Source organism: Anguilla rostrata, chromosome 7 (assembly GCF_018555375.3).
Source record: "Anguilla rostrata isolate EN2019 chromosome 7, ASM1855537v3, whole genome shotgun sequence".
Lineage (NCBI taxonomy): Eukaryota > Metazoa > Chordata > Actinopteri > Anguilliformes > Anguillidae > Anguilla > Anguilla rostrata.
In genome coordinates, this window is record NC_057939.1 from 53,959,584 (window position 1) to 53,974,922 (window position 15,339).

At 42.3% G+C, this 15,339-nt stretch overlaps 1 protein-coding gene across 1 annotated transcript in view; it reads left to right on the top strand.

The window, feature by feature from the left end:
* LOC135260064 (neuromedin-K receptor) overlaps positions 1 to 15,095 on the top strand; it is a 17,674-nt gene extending 2,579 nt beyond the window's left edge. The window contains exons 2-5 of the mRNA XM_064345204.1: positions 1 to 60; positions 917 to 1,067; positions 8,492 to 8,688; positions 9,978 to 15,095. The exon at positions 1 to 60 is cut by the window's left edge and continues 129 nt beyond it. Of these exons, the coding sequence (XP_064201274.1) occupies positions 1 to 60; positions 917 to 1,067; positions 8,492 to 8,688; positions 9,978 to 10,302 (733 nt within the window). The 3' untranslated portion in view covers positions 10,303 to 15,095. The remainder of the gene's footprint in view (positions 61 to 916; positions 1,068 to 8,491; positions 8,689 to 9,977) is intronic.
* Positions 15,096 to 15,339: the final 244 nt, after the last annotated feature.

The following is a 15,339-nucleotide window of genomic DNA, read 5'->3' on the forward strand; positions in this document are numbered from 1 at the left end:
CATCCCCCGGAGGACGCTGTGCTTCGTGAACTGGCCCCGATCTTCAGAGGACTCCTTCATGTGAGCATCTCCCTCCTTCTCTTTCTCCTTCTCTCCCTTCTTCTTCTTCTTCTTCTTCTTCTTCTCTGAAGTCTGTCCTTTCCCCGAGCGGCGGTACAGAATGTTCAGGAACTGGAGGGCGCGCGTTTCTGATTTTTCTCCTTTGCAACCGAGGGGGATAAAGGATGCTGCTGAAAATTGTCACGCTTTCCGCTAAACCAACATTCTAAAAAAAAAAAATGGAAAAAAAAAAGAAAAATAAAAGTACTCTTGCCAGATCGCTTTAAAATGGTCACTACCCTAAAACCCTGCAGAGGTTTGCGGACGCTGCAGTTGTTTTAGCAGCCATGGTTGCGTAGAAGCCATGGTCTCAGAACCCAGACAGCTGGAGAACTCCAAAATCCTCTCAACATCTGAGAAGAACCCTTACTGTAGCAGAGTCAGACACAGTGGGCATGTGCTGACTGAGAAATTGATGAGATTTTCAGGGGGCGGTTTGTAGAAGTGTGACGTTTTACAGACACCTCTCTCTCTCTCTCTCTCTCTCTTCAACCTCTACCCTGACTGAACCCAAATGTTTGTGTGATTTGCTAGAAAATGGTGGTTACATCATAAAAAGTGGGCGGGGTTATCGTTCAGAACTGCACTGCTTTTGTCAGGCGTATAATACAGGGGGATAAACCAGGCACTCTAGAGTCTGAAGAAGCTTAGTAATAAAAATCCAAATTAACAGCACTTAGTTTAATGTGCTGTGCCATAATTTCTATGTGTTTAATGAACCCATCAATATTTGTGCTAAATATTTTCTTTTTCAATTCCCTTTATGCTCATTAGCATGTATAAAGTTTTCCTATGATGTTCTCTCTTGTTTGTGCAGGTACCACATCATTGTGACTGTACTGGTATATGTACTGCCCCTAGTGGTGATGGGAATTGCCTACACCATCATTGGAATAACTTTGTGGGGAGGGGAGATTCCAGGAGATACAAATAAAAATTACCATGGGCAGCTTACAGCAAAGAGGAAGGTAAGAAGTGAAAAATTATAATAACTAGACAATTCCTGCAGAAATTGTGAAGTGTGGTTGCTGCCAATGCAAAGTCAACTTTGTGCTGAACAGAGCAAACAGTGTCTGTAGTATGAGCAGAGACAGAGTACTGTGTATGTGCTATAACATCATGGCAACAAGTTGATTTGCGACACATATATACGGAGCTAAATGAACTCTTCATCAAAATATGGTATCTCAGTGTTTTACTCACTATATGCGGTTGCTAGGGTGGTCTAGGTGGTTGCTATGGTGTTGCTAGGTGGTTGCTATGGAGTTCAAGACGGTTGCTAAGGTGTTCTAGGTGGTTGCTGGGGTGTTGCTAGCTGGTTGCTATGGATTTCTAGGCAGTTGCAAGGGTGTGCTAGGTGGTTGCTATGGAGTTCTAGGCAGTTGCTAGGGTGTTCTAGGTGGTTGCTTGGGTGTCCAAAGTGGTTGCTAGGGTTCTGCTAGGTGGTTGTATGGAGATCTAGGCAGTTGCTAGGGTTTTGCTAGATGTTTGTATGGAGTTCTAGGTGGTTGCTAGGGTGTTGCTAGGTGGTTGCTATGGAGTTCTAGGCAGTTGCTATGAAGTTTCAATGTGGTTGCTATGGAGTTCTAGGTGGTTGCTAGGGTGTTGTATGCAGTTGCAAGGGTTAGAGGTACAGCTAGGGTTAAGGTTAGAGCTATGGTTAGTGTAACAGCTACGGTTAAAGTTAAGGTTACACCTAGGGTTAGGGATAGGGTTAGAGTTAGAGTTAGGGTTAGGATAAGGGTTAGGGTGACAGATAGGGTTAGGGTTAGGGTTAGGGTTACAGCTAGGGTTAGGGTTACAGCTAGGGTTAGGGTTAGGGTTACAGCTAGGGTTAGGGATAGGGTTATAGCTAGGGTTAGGGTTAGGGTTACAGCTAGGGTTAGGGTTAGGGTTAGGGTTACAGCTAGGGTTAGGGTTAGGGTTACAGCTAGGGTTAGGGTTAGGGTTACAGCTAGGGTTAGGGTTAGGGTTAGGGTAACAGCTAGGGTTAGGGTTAGAGTTACAGCTAGGGTTAGGGCTAGGGTTACAGCTAGGGTTAGGGTTAGGGTTACAGCTAGGGTTAGGGATAGGGTTATAGCTAGGGTTAGGGTTAGGGTTACAGCTAGGGTTAGGGATAGGGTTATAGCTAGGGTTAGGGTTAGGTTTACAGCTAGGGTTAGGGCTAGGCTTAGAGTTACAGCTGGGGTTAGAGTTACGGTTACAGCTAGGGTTAGGGTTAGGGTTACAGCTAGGGTTAGGGTTAGGGCTAGGGTAACAGCTAGGGTTAGGGTTAGAGTTACAGCTAGGGTTAGGGCTAGGGTTACAGCTAGAGTTAGGGTTAGGGTTACAGCTAGGGTTAGGGATAGGGTTATAGCTAGGGTTAGGGTTAGGTTTACAGCTAGGGTTAGGGTTAGGGTTAGAGTTACAGCTGGGGTTAGAGTTACGGTTACAGCTAGGGTTAGGGTTAGGGTTACAGCTAGGGTTAGGGTTAGGGTTAGGGTTACAGCTAGGGTTAGGGTTAGGGTTAGGTTTACAGCTAGGGTTAGGGTTAGGGTTAGGGTTACAGCTAGGGTTAGGGTTAGGGATACAGCTAGGGTTAGGGTTAGAGCTAGGGTTAAGGTTAGGGTTAGGGTTACATCTAGGGCTAGGGTTACGGTTACTGCTAGGGTTAGGGTTAGGGTTAGGGTTACAGCTAGGGTTAGGGTTAGGGTTACAGCTAGGGTTAGGGTTAGGGTTAGGGTTACAGCTGGGTTAGGTTAGGAACAGCTAGGGTTAGGGTTAGTAGGGTTACAGCTAGGGTTGGTTAGGGTTCCTAGGGTTAGGGTAAGTAGGTTAGGGTTACAGCTAGGGTTAGGGTTTTAGGGTTATAAGCTAGGGTTAGGGTTAGGGTTACAGCTAGGGTTAGGGTTAGGGTTAGGGAACAGCTAGGGTTAGGTTAGGTTAGCTGGGTTAGGGGTTAGGGTTACAGCTAGGGTTAGGGTTAGGGTAGGTTACGCTAGGGTTAGGGTTAGGGTTAGGGATTACAGCTAGGGTTAGGGTTAGGGTACAGCTAGGGTTAGGGTTAGGGTTCAGTAGGTTAGGTAGGTACAGCTAGGGTTAGGGTTAGGGTTACGTAGGGTTAGGGCTTAGGGTTAGGGTACAGCTAGGGTAGGTTAGGGTTAGGGTAGGGTTACACTAGGGTAGGGTTAGGTTACAGCTAGGTTAGGTTAGGCTTAGGGTTACAGCTAGGGTTAGGGTTAGGGTAGGGTTACAGCTAGGGTTAGGGTTAGGGTTTCAGCTAGGGTTAGGGTTAGGGTTAGGGTTTACAGCTAGGGTTAGGGTTAGGTTAGGGTACAGCTAGGGTTAGGTTAGGGTTACAGCTAGGGGTTAGTGGTTGAGGGTTAGGCTAGGGTTACATGGGTAGGGTTAGGGTTCCGTCTAGGGTTAGGATTAGGGTTAGGGTTCCAGCTAGGGTTAGGGTTAGGGTTACAGCTAGGGTTAGGGTTACAGCAAGGGGTTGGGTTAGGGTTACAGCTAGGGTTAGGGTTAGGGAACGCTAGGTTAGGGTTACAGCTAGGGTTAGGGTTAGGGTTAGGGTTACAGTAGGGTTAGGGTTAGTGTTAGGTTTACAGCTAGGGTTAGGGTTAGGGTTAGGGTTAGAGCTAGGGTTAGGGATAGGGATACAGCTAGGGTTAGTGTTAGGTTTACAGCTAGGGTTAGGGTTAGGGTAACTGCTAGGGTTAGGGTTACAGCTAGGGTTAGGGTTAGTGTTAGGTTTACAGCTATGGTTAGGGTTAGGGTTAGGGTTAGGGTTACCGTAGGGTTAGGGTTTACGGTTAGGGTAACAGCTAGGGTTAGGGTTAGAGTTACAGAGGGTTAGGGTAGTTACAGCTAGGGTTAGGGTTAGGGTTAGGGTTACCGCTAGGGTTAGGGTTAGGGGGTGTACAGCTAGGGTTAGGGTTAGGGTTACGCTAGGGTTAGGGTTAGGGTTAGGTACAGCTAGGGTTAGGGTTTGGGTACATCTAGGTTAGGGTTACAGCTAGGGTAGGGTTAGGGTTAGGGTTACGCTAGGGTTAGGTTTAGGGTTAGGGTACAGCTAGGGTTAGGGTTGGTTACAGCTAGGGTTAGGGTTAGGAACAGTAGGGTTGGGTTAGGGTTACAGCTAGGGTTATGGTTAGGGTTACTGCTAGGGTTAGGGTTAGGGTTAGTGTACTAGGGTAAGGGTTAGGGTTAGGGTTACACTAGGGTTAGGGTTAGGGTTACAGCTAGGGTTAGGGTTAGGGTTAGGGTAACAGCTAGGTTAGGTTACAGTTACCTAGGGTTAGGGTAGGGTTAAGCTAGGGTTAGGGTTAGGGTTAGGGTTAAGCTAGTGTAGGGTTAGGATCAGTAGGTTTAGGGTTACTTAGTTAAGTCTAGGTTAGGGTTCAGGTTAGGGTTACAGCTAGGGTTAGGTTTAGGGTTACAGCTTGGGTTAGGGTTAGGGTTACAGCTCGGGTTAAGGTTAGGGTTAGGGTTACAGTTAGGGTTAGGGTTAGGGATTCAGCTATGGTTAGGGTTAGGGTTACAGCTAGGGTTTGGGTTAGGCATACAGCTAGGGTTAGGGTTAGGGTTACAGCTAGGGTTCGGCTACCTACGGTGGGTTAGGGTTACACTCGGGTTAGGGTTAGGTTACTCTAGAGTCGTTTTTGCTTTGGGTAGGTTACAGCTGGGTTAGGGTTTACAGTAGGGTTGGTTGGGTTAGGGTTACAGCTAGGTTAAAGGGTAGCTAGGGTTAGTGTTGTAGGGTTACAGCTAGGGTTGGGTTAGGGTTAGGGTTTCAGCTAGTTAGGTGGGTTACAGCTAGTGTTAGGGTTAGGGTTCGGGTTGGTTAGGGTGAGGTTTTAGGGTACATCTAGGGCTAGGGTTTAGGTTAGGGTTAGAGTAGGGTTAGGGTTTAGGGTTAGGGTTTCAGCTAGGTAGGGGTTTTGGTTAGGGTTAGGGTAGGTTACAGCAGGGTTATTGGGTTAGGGTTTCAGCTATGGTTAGGGTTAGGGTACAGCTAGGGTTGGTTAAAGTTACGCTAGGGTTAGGGTTTGTATAATCTTGGTTAGGGTTAGGGTTTGGGTTAAGCTAGGGTTAGTGGTTAGGGTTAGGTTCAGGTAGGCTTTTGGGTTAGGTAAGCTAGAGGTAGGGTCGGTTACACTAGGGGGTTAGGTCAAAGGGTTAGGGGTAGGTTTAGGTTATTTTGGCTATGGTTAGTGTTATAGCTAGTGTTAGGGTTAGGGTTACAGTTACCCCTAGGTTTAGGGTTAGGGGTAGGGTTACAGCTTGGATTAGGGTTAGGGTTACTGCTAGGGTTATGGTTAGGGTTACAGCTAGGGTTAGGGTTAGGATTAGCGTTAATGCTAGGGTTAGGGTTAGGGTTAGGGTTAGTAACTCCGACTAAGCCAACCCTGCTTCGGTATGTGGAATCAATGGATAGAAAGTATTGCATTTTGTTGATTGAACAAGAATGTTGGTATAATGCCATCAGTTGCTTCAACAACATGAACTACTGTGAGACATGCTTTTACTATAGACGGCAGTGTAGTATAATGGGTAAGGAGCTGGCCTTGTAACCTAAAGGTCACTGGTTAGATTCCCAAGTAGGACACTGCTTTTGTTCCCTCAAGCGAGGTACTTAACCTGCATTGCTTCAGTGTATGTCCAGCTGTGTAAATGGATGCAATGTAAAATGCTATGTGAAATGTTGTGTTATTCTGGCGTCAGCTGAATGCCTATAATGTGCTAGATTATTTCTGTAGATTTTATTTTATTTTTCATTGCTAAAGACATAATCATTAACCATATACAACATTGACCCTGCAGTTTTGAAGGGGCAGCTAGACAACGAAAATACAGTAAGAATGTACCTGATGTGAACATAAATACCCTTTAATTAGAGCTGACAGTCTTCAGATCCAGGGTGCTGGAGTGCAGAGCCAAAAGAATCAAAATTTTATTCATATCTGTAATATGGTTGTTGAGGGTTTATCTTATTAGCTCATGATGTGGGGCCTAAGACACAACGCTAAAATATTTAGTAACCCATCCATCATTTATGCATCCAGCCTCTGCTTTTGTTTTTCACCAAATTTCACATAAAGCATTCTTTTAGTCATGCTTGCAGTTGACAACAATGTAAACGACAATACAGGCTGTTTAAATGGCAATGCACTGTACCTAACCTTTTCCCTATCACCTTCAACTTTTTTTGGGATAATAAATAATCCTGGAAATGTTATAAAACCATACACATGATTATGATCTGATTATGATTGTTGAAGCAGAGTTTGAGGTTGTGTAAACGTTGCATAAACGTTGAGCACATGACCAGCTCTTACATTTCACTTTCACCTTAAGCCTGACATTGTTAGTCTCCACTTATTTTGGGCATAGACGGCTGTCTAGTATAATGTGTATTGAGCTGGTCTGGTAACCTAAAGGTCACAGGTTTGCTTCCCTGTGGTAACAGGTTCGACTGCCGTTGTTGCACCATTGTTGTACCCTTGAGCGAGGTACATAACCTCATTGCTTCAGTATACATTCAGCTGTTGTGTTGCTCTGGATAAATGCCTGTAATGTAATATAGGCCCAAGAGAGGTTGGTCACATCAACTAGACACTGGCAGGGATGACTACTTACGACAGATGTTCATATGCAAAGTCCGTTGCACGAAAGTGTTACCTCCTAATTTGCATACTGCGGAACTGGCTCGGTTTCTTGTAAAATGGACGAGGCAAAGCCAGGAAAAAAATATTTTTTCAGATGGAGAAATGTGTTCTCTTATTGATTTGTTTGCTCGAAACAAAAATGTATTGAAGTCCAAATGTAATGATTGAAATATAAATCAAAAGAAGAAGAAGCAGGAAGCTTGAATTACTGCAGCAGTCAGCGTTACCCCCCAGCGGAACACCTACCCCTGCCAAAGCTGGACGTTTGTTAAAGCCCAGACTTGTGCTACTGATGTAAAATTTACACGTTTGTCCCGGGAATAAAGTTTTAATGCAAGTTTTCTGCGCATTGCAGCCTTCAGCTGACTGCAATTCAACTTAGAACCAGAACGGTCCGGTTTTAAAACTTTAAAGCAGGCTCCTTCGAGCTGTGGGCACTGACTTCAAAGAAAGGGTGAAGAAGATCTGTCCTAAACTCAAATAGTGATATGCTATGGAAGCTATTCCTTATCATCCACGAAATCAAAGGAAGTCATTTTTTTAAATTTATATTTTATTTTTTTTAATGATTTATTTTATTGTGTTTGTTTTTCACCAAGTACATTTTAAATGATTTACACATTAATCAGTGCCATTTCATATAAAATAATCATTTTTAGCGCTTCACAGCAAAATGATTAATTCTAGTCGGATTCACCAGCTGCTGCTTATGAATATTTAATATATTAAAAATTTATGAGACTTTTAGAATATTTATATTTCAGCACTCTTGATAATTAAGTGGAGCGCATTGTTGAACATCAATCCTTGTTAGTCTTTCACGCACTGTCTCCTTCGGTTATTGTTATTGTGAGTAAGTATTGTGAGTCAGTAAAATGTGCAGTTTTAATTCAGCTCTATCAGAGTACACATGAGTCCAACAGGGACTTCATGTGCTCTGTAAGAGTTGACCTAACACTCGCCACCAAATTTTCAGAGTATAAGCCCAAATTATTCTGGCTGCTCTGAAAAAAAAAAGATTATTTAAAAATAATAAAGCTAATAAATTTGAAATGATTGCATATGATTTGGCTCTATATGTGGAATCAAAATAAAACTTATTCTTCTTCTTCTTCTTCTTCTTCTTCTTTCTGGACGGGTATGCGGCTTCTGAGAGTAACATTATGAAATCAGTAAACTTGCAAATGCAGACTGAGAGGACATTAATGATGAGGTCATTTGATGGAGAAATGCAGCACGCAGAATATTCCAATACCCTTTCCAGTGCTAGACGGCTCCACGCTTCGCTGCTTCGAATTCATGTGGATGTCTGACTTGCATAAGGAATCTTCTTCTTCTTCCCGACCACATTTAGATGTTTGGCTTTCATAAGAAATAGATTTCATTAGATCCTTTTCAGGCATATTAATATGACATGATGACTCAAAGTTTGATTTATTTTATATGTCCCACGCAATAATGCAAATATGAATTAATGTGACATTTAAGTCACATTTTTTTTTTGGTGTTATTGGAAAGGTCCCTGGCTGCTTGCTATGAAGTCAGCAATACATGTTCCTGAAAAAACAGTGCGCAACGAACCAAGAATTGAAACAATAATTAGTTCTGTTAAATCAATATATTTATTTAAGTTCACAACTACTGCATCACGTACGCACACAGTAAAATGTCCAGTGTTAATTCAACTATAACATAGTACATGTAATGTACAATTCTGTTAATTATTTTACCTGTTGCAGGTGGTGAAGATGATGATCATCGTGGTGCTGACCTTCGCATTTTGCTGGATGCCTTATCACATCTACTTCATCGTCACTGGACTTAACAAGCTGCTCACCAAGTGGAAGTACATCCAGCAGGTCTACCTCTCAGTGATGTGGCTGGCCATGAGCTCCACCATGTACAACCCCATCATCTACTGCTGCGTCAACAGCAGGTGGGTACAGCTGGTCTTCAGCTTGCGGGGGGCAGTGTAGTATAATGGGTAAGGAGCTGGTCTTGTAGCCTAAAGGTCACAGGTTCGATTCCCAGGTAGGGCACTGCCGTTGTACCCTTGAGCAGTGTACTTAACCTGCATTGCTACAGTATGTATCCAACTGCGTAAATGGATTCAATGAAAATGTAAAAAGTTGTGTATGTCTCTCTGGATAAGATCATCTGCTAAATGCCTCTAATGTACTGTTATGTAATGTCTTCACAAGGCACTTATGCATGACTTTGAAGAGGAGGAATGTGTGTCATAAAGACTTTTTGGTTATGTCTTTTTTACATGAGAGTTGCTGATTTGGTAATGAATCCCCACTCGTACTAATGAAGGTGGAATATTTTTTAAATTTGAGTTATGTGATCATCAAACCGTACAATAACATGATTGGAATATCTTGTGCGAGAACCGACAGATCTTCTGCATTAATTTCACTACAGTTCAGTAAACAGAATGTGTCCCTGCAGCCTGCTTTGCGTTCTATGACTTTATGAAACTCAAATGCTTGTGTAGTCAGCCTCAGGGGAATTCAATTATCTTGAGCGGAGGAGTGAAAACAGTATTATTTTCTTTCAATTTTCCTCTTAATTCAAGCTCTGAATGTACTTTTGTACGGAGCTCCAGTGTTGGGATTAACCGCAGATCCTAATGAACCTGGAGAGGAAGTGAGTGGCTCTTCCTGTCCATTTGAGATGTGGGTGCGTCCCAATACTCAAACGCAACCTCCTTTCCTCTTCTGCCTTCTCCTCTCCTCGGAAACCCATCTTAGTATCCTCCCTCCCTCCAAACTTGTCTCCTCCTGCTCCTTTCCTCCACGTACTTCCGGGTGGGAGACGAGTGGTATTGATGGAGTGGAGGAAAGATGGTGAGGAGTGAAAAGCAGTGGGATGCACCCTGTATGTTTCAAATGTCAGGAAATTAATTTGTTCAAAAATAGAGACGGTGATCTCACTCTACTGGATCAAATTCCTCCTTGATGACTTCATCAGAATTAATTTTATCATGAATGCCAGCTACAAAGCCAGCTCTCTCTCTCTCTCTCTCTCTCTCTCTCTCTCTCTCTCTCTCTCCATCTCTCTCTCTCTCATTCTCTATCTCTCTCTTTCTCTCTCTCCTCTTCCCCCCTCTCTCTCCCTCTCCCTCTTTCTCACTCTCTCCCCCACTCTCTCCCTCTCCCTCTCCCCCCCTCTCTCTCTCTCTTCCCCTCTCCCCCTCTCTCTCTCTCTCTCTCTCTCTCTCAGATTCCGAGCCGGGTTCAAGCGGGCGTTCCGCTGGTGCCCCTTCATCAAGGTGTCCACCTACGACGAGCTGGAGCTCCAGATGGCGCGCTTCCACCCCGCCCGCCAGAGCAGCATGTACACCGTCACCCGCCTGGAGTCCAGCGTGGCCGCCGCCGCGACCTTCGACCCTGCCGACGCGGACAACCCCGGCGCCCGCCAGGCGCGGCAGAAGAGCTGCCCCTCCCTCCACGGCGGTGCCAACGGCTGCCCCGGCGGGGGCCTGAGGGCTTCTGGGAGCTCCGGCCTCTACGGCCCTCGCGGTGCTCCCGCGAAAGAGTTCTCCTGAAGACCGGAAGGTTCCCTCGCCAAACCCACGGCGAATAAGCGCACGGATAAGGAGCTGTGCGCGCCGGGGAGATGAGGCAGTGTGAAGTGTGTTGTGCATGTGTTCAGAAACTGCTGGGTATAAAATGGACATACCCAGTGTTTCAGTGTTAGTGTACAGAAAACAAGAACATGGATGACGATGATGACCATTGCACACAAGTGTTTATTTTCTATTTTATTTGCCAGCTGATGTCACAGTCATTACTTGTAATTGGGGAGTAGTTTAACTACATTTAGGTAAATTAGTAGTTTTAATTACATATTGCAGCAGTTTGTTGGTAGTTCAACTACATTCAAATTTGTCTGGAAGTTGAAGTAGTTAATTTCTTTTTTTATCATTTTGAGGCATGGTTATCCACAGGTTAAGTCCAACTACTTTTAGCCCTATAATGTATTCTTTTCCAAACCCGTTTAAGCAAATACCGCCTCCTCTCTCTCTTTATACTGCAATCCTGATTAGTGAGCTGCACACCACTCCACTATGGTTACCATCAGTCAACGGAAAATTGCCATACATTGCTGGTTTTCCCTAATGAGCTGTATAATTCTCCCCTAGTGCAAAAAGAAAGCATTTCTGGGGACCATGATAATGACTATTATTTGATCTTTTTTCTTGTTTTACAGTGGTAGAAGTAGTTTGAACTACCCTTTTTTGAGTAACTGTAGTTTTGCCAGCTACATTTCTCTTCAAGGTAGCTGTGCTGTAGTTCAACTACTTTCAGTGTGAAATAATTGCCCATTTGCACGGCGACACTGTCACAGCTGAAGCTGAAGCTGAGGGAGGTCTGTAGACCCCGATCACAACGATAGTTATTTTACCACACATCAAGCTTCAATGAAACAAATTCAAAGTATTTGGCCACTGAGATGGAATTTACGACTGTAACCGAATAGCATCACCTTATATAGACGGCCACACCACCTCCTTTACTAGTTTTATGTCATAGACATTTATAGTTACAATTAAATCATCAGTTTTCTTTAGCCAGGGTTCAGTGATAATAAAGACATCGAGATCCGTTTAGAAACAAGAATGACTGCGTACGCTTCTGGCATTGATATGTGATAAACCTAAACCTTGTTTCTGCTTTTGAATGTAAGGGGGTCAGTTAGACTGTTGACACAATTTACAGGCAGCACAGACTGGAGATGGACTGTTACCATTTGAACTGCAATTAAATTAGAAATATTTCTGCACACAGGAGCATGATATTTATATCGTCTATGGGGAGTTAAGGAGTAAATGTTTAATTAATGTGAACACATTGTACCCACTGGCAGTCAGATGCAGAATGACTAGCTGAAGTCTAAAGTCAGCTCTATGTTCATAGCTAAAAGATGGGAACCAGCTGAGTTGGGGTATAGACCATCTACTTAAAAAAGTTCCCTATTGACTCAAGAAAAAAAAGTGAAATTGTCCAAAAGGTGTAAACTTGGGAGGGCCACAGTGTTCTTTTCACCAGATGTGAAGTTGGCAGATTTGGCTGAACTTTACTTGGCCAGAGTAATAACTGCAGTGGTGCGCTGTTTACCAGAATCCAGGAGAGCATGACTAAGAGTGATGAAACTCATCCTTGAGTTTCTCCGATTCCTAAAGCCTGATGTCATTTTAATCCCACGTTGACGGCTATAGAGCGGACGCCAATTGGTGTTCCCGCTGATGCGATGGCATTCTGGAATTAATGCCTTGGACTTGGACACCCTGGAAAGCAAAGCGTATGTGCTTGAGGGATGAAGATGTACTGAATGTTGGATGAGCCCACCACGAGCGCAGGGTCGGAGCTGAGGTGGAGGGAGGAGGGGAGAGGGGGATGGTCTTCACGAGTCGTCCACCTAGGCTGCTGGGCTCCGGTAGACGAGCAAGGTGCGGTGTGGTGTTTAGGCCGCTGGTGTGGTGGATATCCAGCCTTCCTTCGGTTCAGCTTCCCTTTCTATATCCTCAACCTCCCTCAATTAATAGTAATAATAATAATAATAATAATAATAATAATAATATCAGCTGAACGCTGATGCTTTCTGGGCTAAACTATTTGGACTTCAACAGTTACTTAAAAATAAATTAAAAAGTATAAATAAATAATAAATAAGCAGATGCCCATGTTGGAGAAAACTTACAAAGTCAAGTTACGAAACTAAAAATAAGTAATAAATAAAAGCCCACAGTGGGTGAAACTGTGGAAACATAGTAAAACTTGGAGATAAAAAATAAAATGATAAAAAATCAAATGATTAAATTTCAAAATGAAATTAAAGTAAATAAATGTAAAGGATTAAATAAAGACCAAAGTAGAAAGGGGGTAAAGGTGTCTGTGTTTGGAAGTGATGGTTGTAAAGGATTAAAAAAGCAAAACTTCAAAAACGAAGCTCTCAAACCTCTCTGTGATCTCCCAGCACGATACTGAATGTCTGATTGAACATTGTAAGATTCTGATGTGTAAAAAAGTTAACTTGTCATAATGATTGGCAATAGAAGTACATGTTTGGCTTACTGAACAGCCACTGTTCTGATTAAGATATGTATATCCATGATTAGATTTGAAATTAAATATGCAAATAATAACACCCCCCCCCCCCCAACAAAAAGAACTGTAGTATCATATTTTCTATATCAAAATTTTCAATGGTCTATTATTCTAGGTAATTTAATTATTTTGTGGAATGGAACTAATGTTTAGACTGCAAGATGACTGGAATTATATAGAAAAGGTCGGATTACATCTGGTCTGTCTCTAACACACCTCATCAGTCCTACCGTAAGACTACCGTGCACTGCATGTAGACTGAGGCAAAAGCCTTTATCAACTATATCACTCCAAATAAGCAGGTTTTGAGTCCAGCAATATAATCACCGGCTCAAGAGAAGCCAGAACTGGACACCAGGACTGGGTCCTAAGATGGAGTTTTGATGAAGCATCTTTCTCACCTGCTTAGAGCACATTTGGTGTTTCCCATCACAAGCCACTATTTTAGTATTTTCCCTTATTTTCTCACTGGAATTTTTTTAACTTACAGTTTTGCATGTATTCTAGCCAAAGGGGAAGTATATGTACAGCTTATTTCACATCTAGATGTTTTATTAATGATTCATTACCTCAGTGCAATGTGAACAATGTGATGTTATATTTTTAATAAGTACCCTATTCAAGAACATTTAAAGAAATACTACAGACTGCTTTTATTGTCAGTTAATTGTGTGCAATTGCTGGTGTGCTGTAGGTCTTTACTGTGATTCTAAAACCCATAGTGCTGTTTACTCCATATCATTCAATGAAATGTCGTTATGGATTTTCGATAAAGACACCTCTAAGTGTCTTTTGTGTGAGCCAAAAACAGGATGCTAAGATAAAGAAAATGAAACAATTCTTGGGAAATTGCTCTTGCTGTCAGTACAATGGCCCAAACTAACCCAAGATAGGTGCCTATTTTTTCTCCTTGGTCAATTGTGTTGATGATTAAATCGATCAAACTATGTTTGTGAAGGAAAGAATGAATGGACACATGCACAAAAATCTTGATTGAATACAAATCTTTATCAATTAATCTTAGTGGGTGGTTCAGAGCAAATGGACATGGACCACACCAGGAATTAAGTTAGAATTCAGCTATTTTGAAGATGTACAATACTTATTTTTGAATAAATGTGAATTTACATATTTTACATATTAATTAAAAAATGTATCACATACATTTGTTCTTTATTTGCTGCCATCGGTCATATACTACAGTAAGTAATGGTCAGCATGTTTATATTGTACATAAATATATATGAAACGTGATGTGCAAAAAATGTATTAATGTTTGTTATCTCATTGAGAATAATAATTAGAAGGTCATTTAAACAAATTGTGCATGTACATAAGAAATGTCTAAAGTAACAGTTTCGTGTGATGAAAATACTATTCATTGCTGTGTTTGAATCATTTTTATGGAAGTTTTTTGCAGCTTTTTTCCAATCAGAACTTGAAATCAATAGCACTGTCATGGGTAATAAGGAACAGTATCTTTGCAGCTAAGGACGCTCAGAAACATCCCACGTGAATGAGGCATCTCTAGTCTGGCTGTAATACAGGCATGCGCCTCACCCAAGGCTGATTCATAAAGCTGTTCCCCGGTGAGGCAAAATAACTGACTGCATACGTGTGTTTAAATAAGATAATCCCATAACACCAGTCTGAAACACGGCTCGCTGGCTGCCACGAGCTTTGGTTTGCGTCAGAGTGGGTTTGTGAAGCAACATCACTTTCAAACCTAAGCTTTGGAGTTTCTGAGGACTGATCTCCCAAGATATTCTCTTTTAAAAGATGCTTTTGCTTCCGGTGTAGGTCCTAAGTCATACAGGGTCAGAAAGAAAATATGAAGAAGATATTTGGGACAATCAAAGTCTCAGACTGTAATTTTTACAGTATACAAAATGGGTGTGTAACTTAATACTCTCTTTGTCAAAATGGTGTATGTCAAAAGCAAGCATCGCAGGAGGAGATAAACAAGACCTTAAAAAGGCTTGTTACATCTGTCTTAGGAGAAAGGGGTCATCACAAGCTCGTGGCTGCTGTACCTAACCAATCCTGTCTTGATCACATGACATCGTTGTTGTTAGCAATGCGTTAACTGAATTGTCATGCATCGCTCCATTGTAATCAGTGTTAAATAGTTTTACGGTACGTACGGTAAATGTGTCACTGTGGATCTTAATGTTACGTGTCGTTTCAGTCATTTGTTGAATAAAGGTGTGTAAATTGTCTCAGAAACTAAGATTTTTTCCTTGTTTATTTTCAAAAATGTGAAGTAGCAGCTCCATATGAGAAATAGAAAAGGTAAGTTGTAGAAGTTCAGTCAGTATTAAATAAGTTTACATACTGTAACACAGTCACACTGGGGTGAGGGAGTGTGTCACCTGAGGCAATCTGTTTTGCAGGCATTAAATAATATTTTATTTAAATGAACATGCAACACCTATAATGTTTAGAATAAATTTTTAAAAATCACAATATGGACT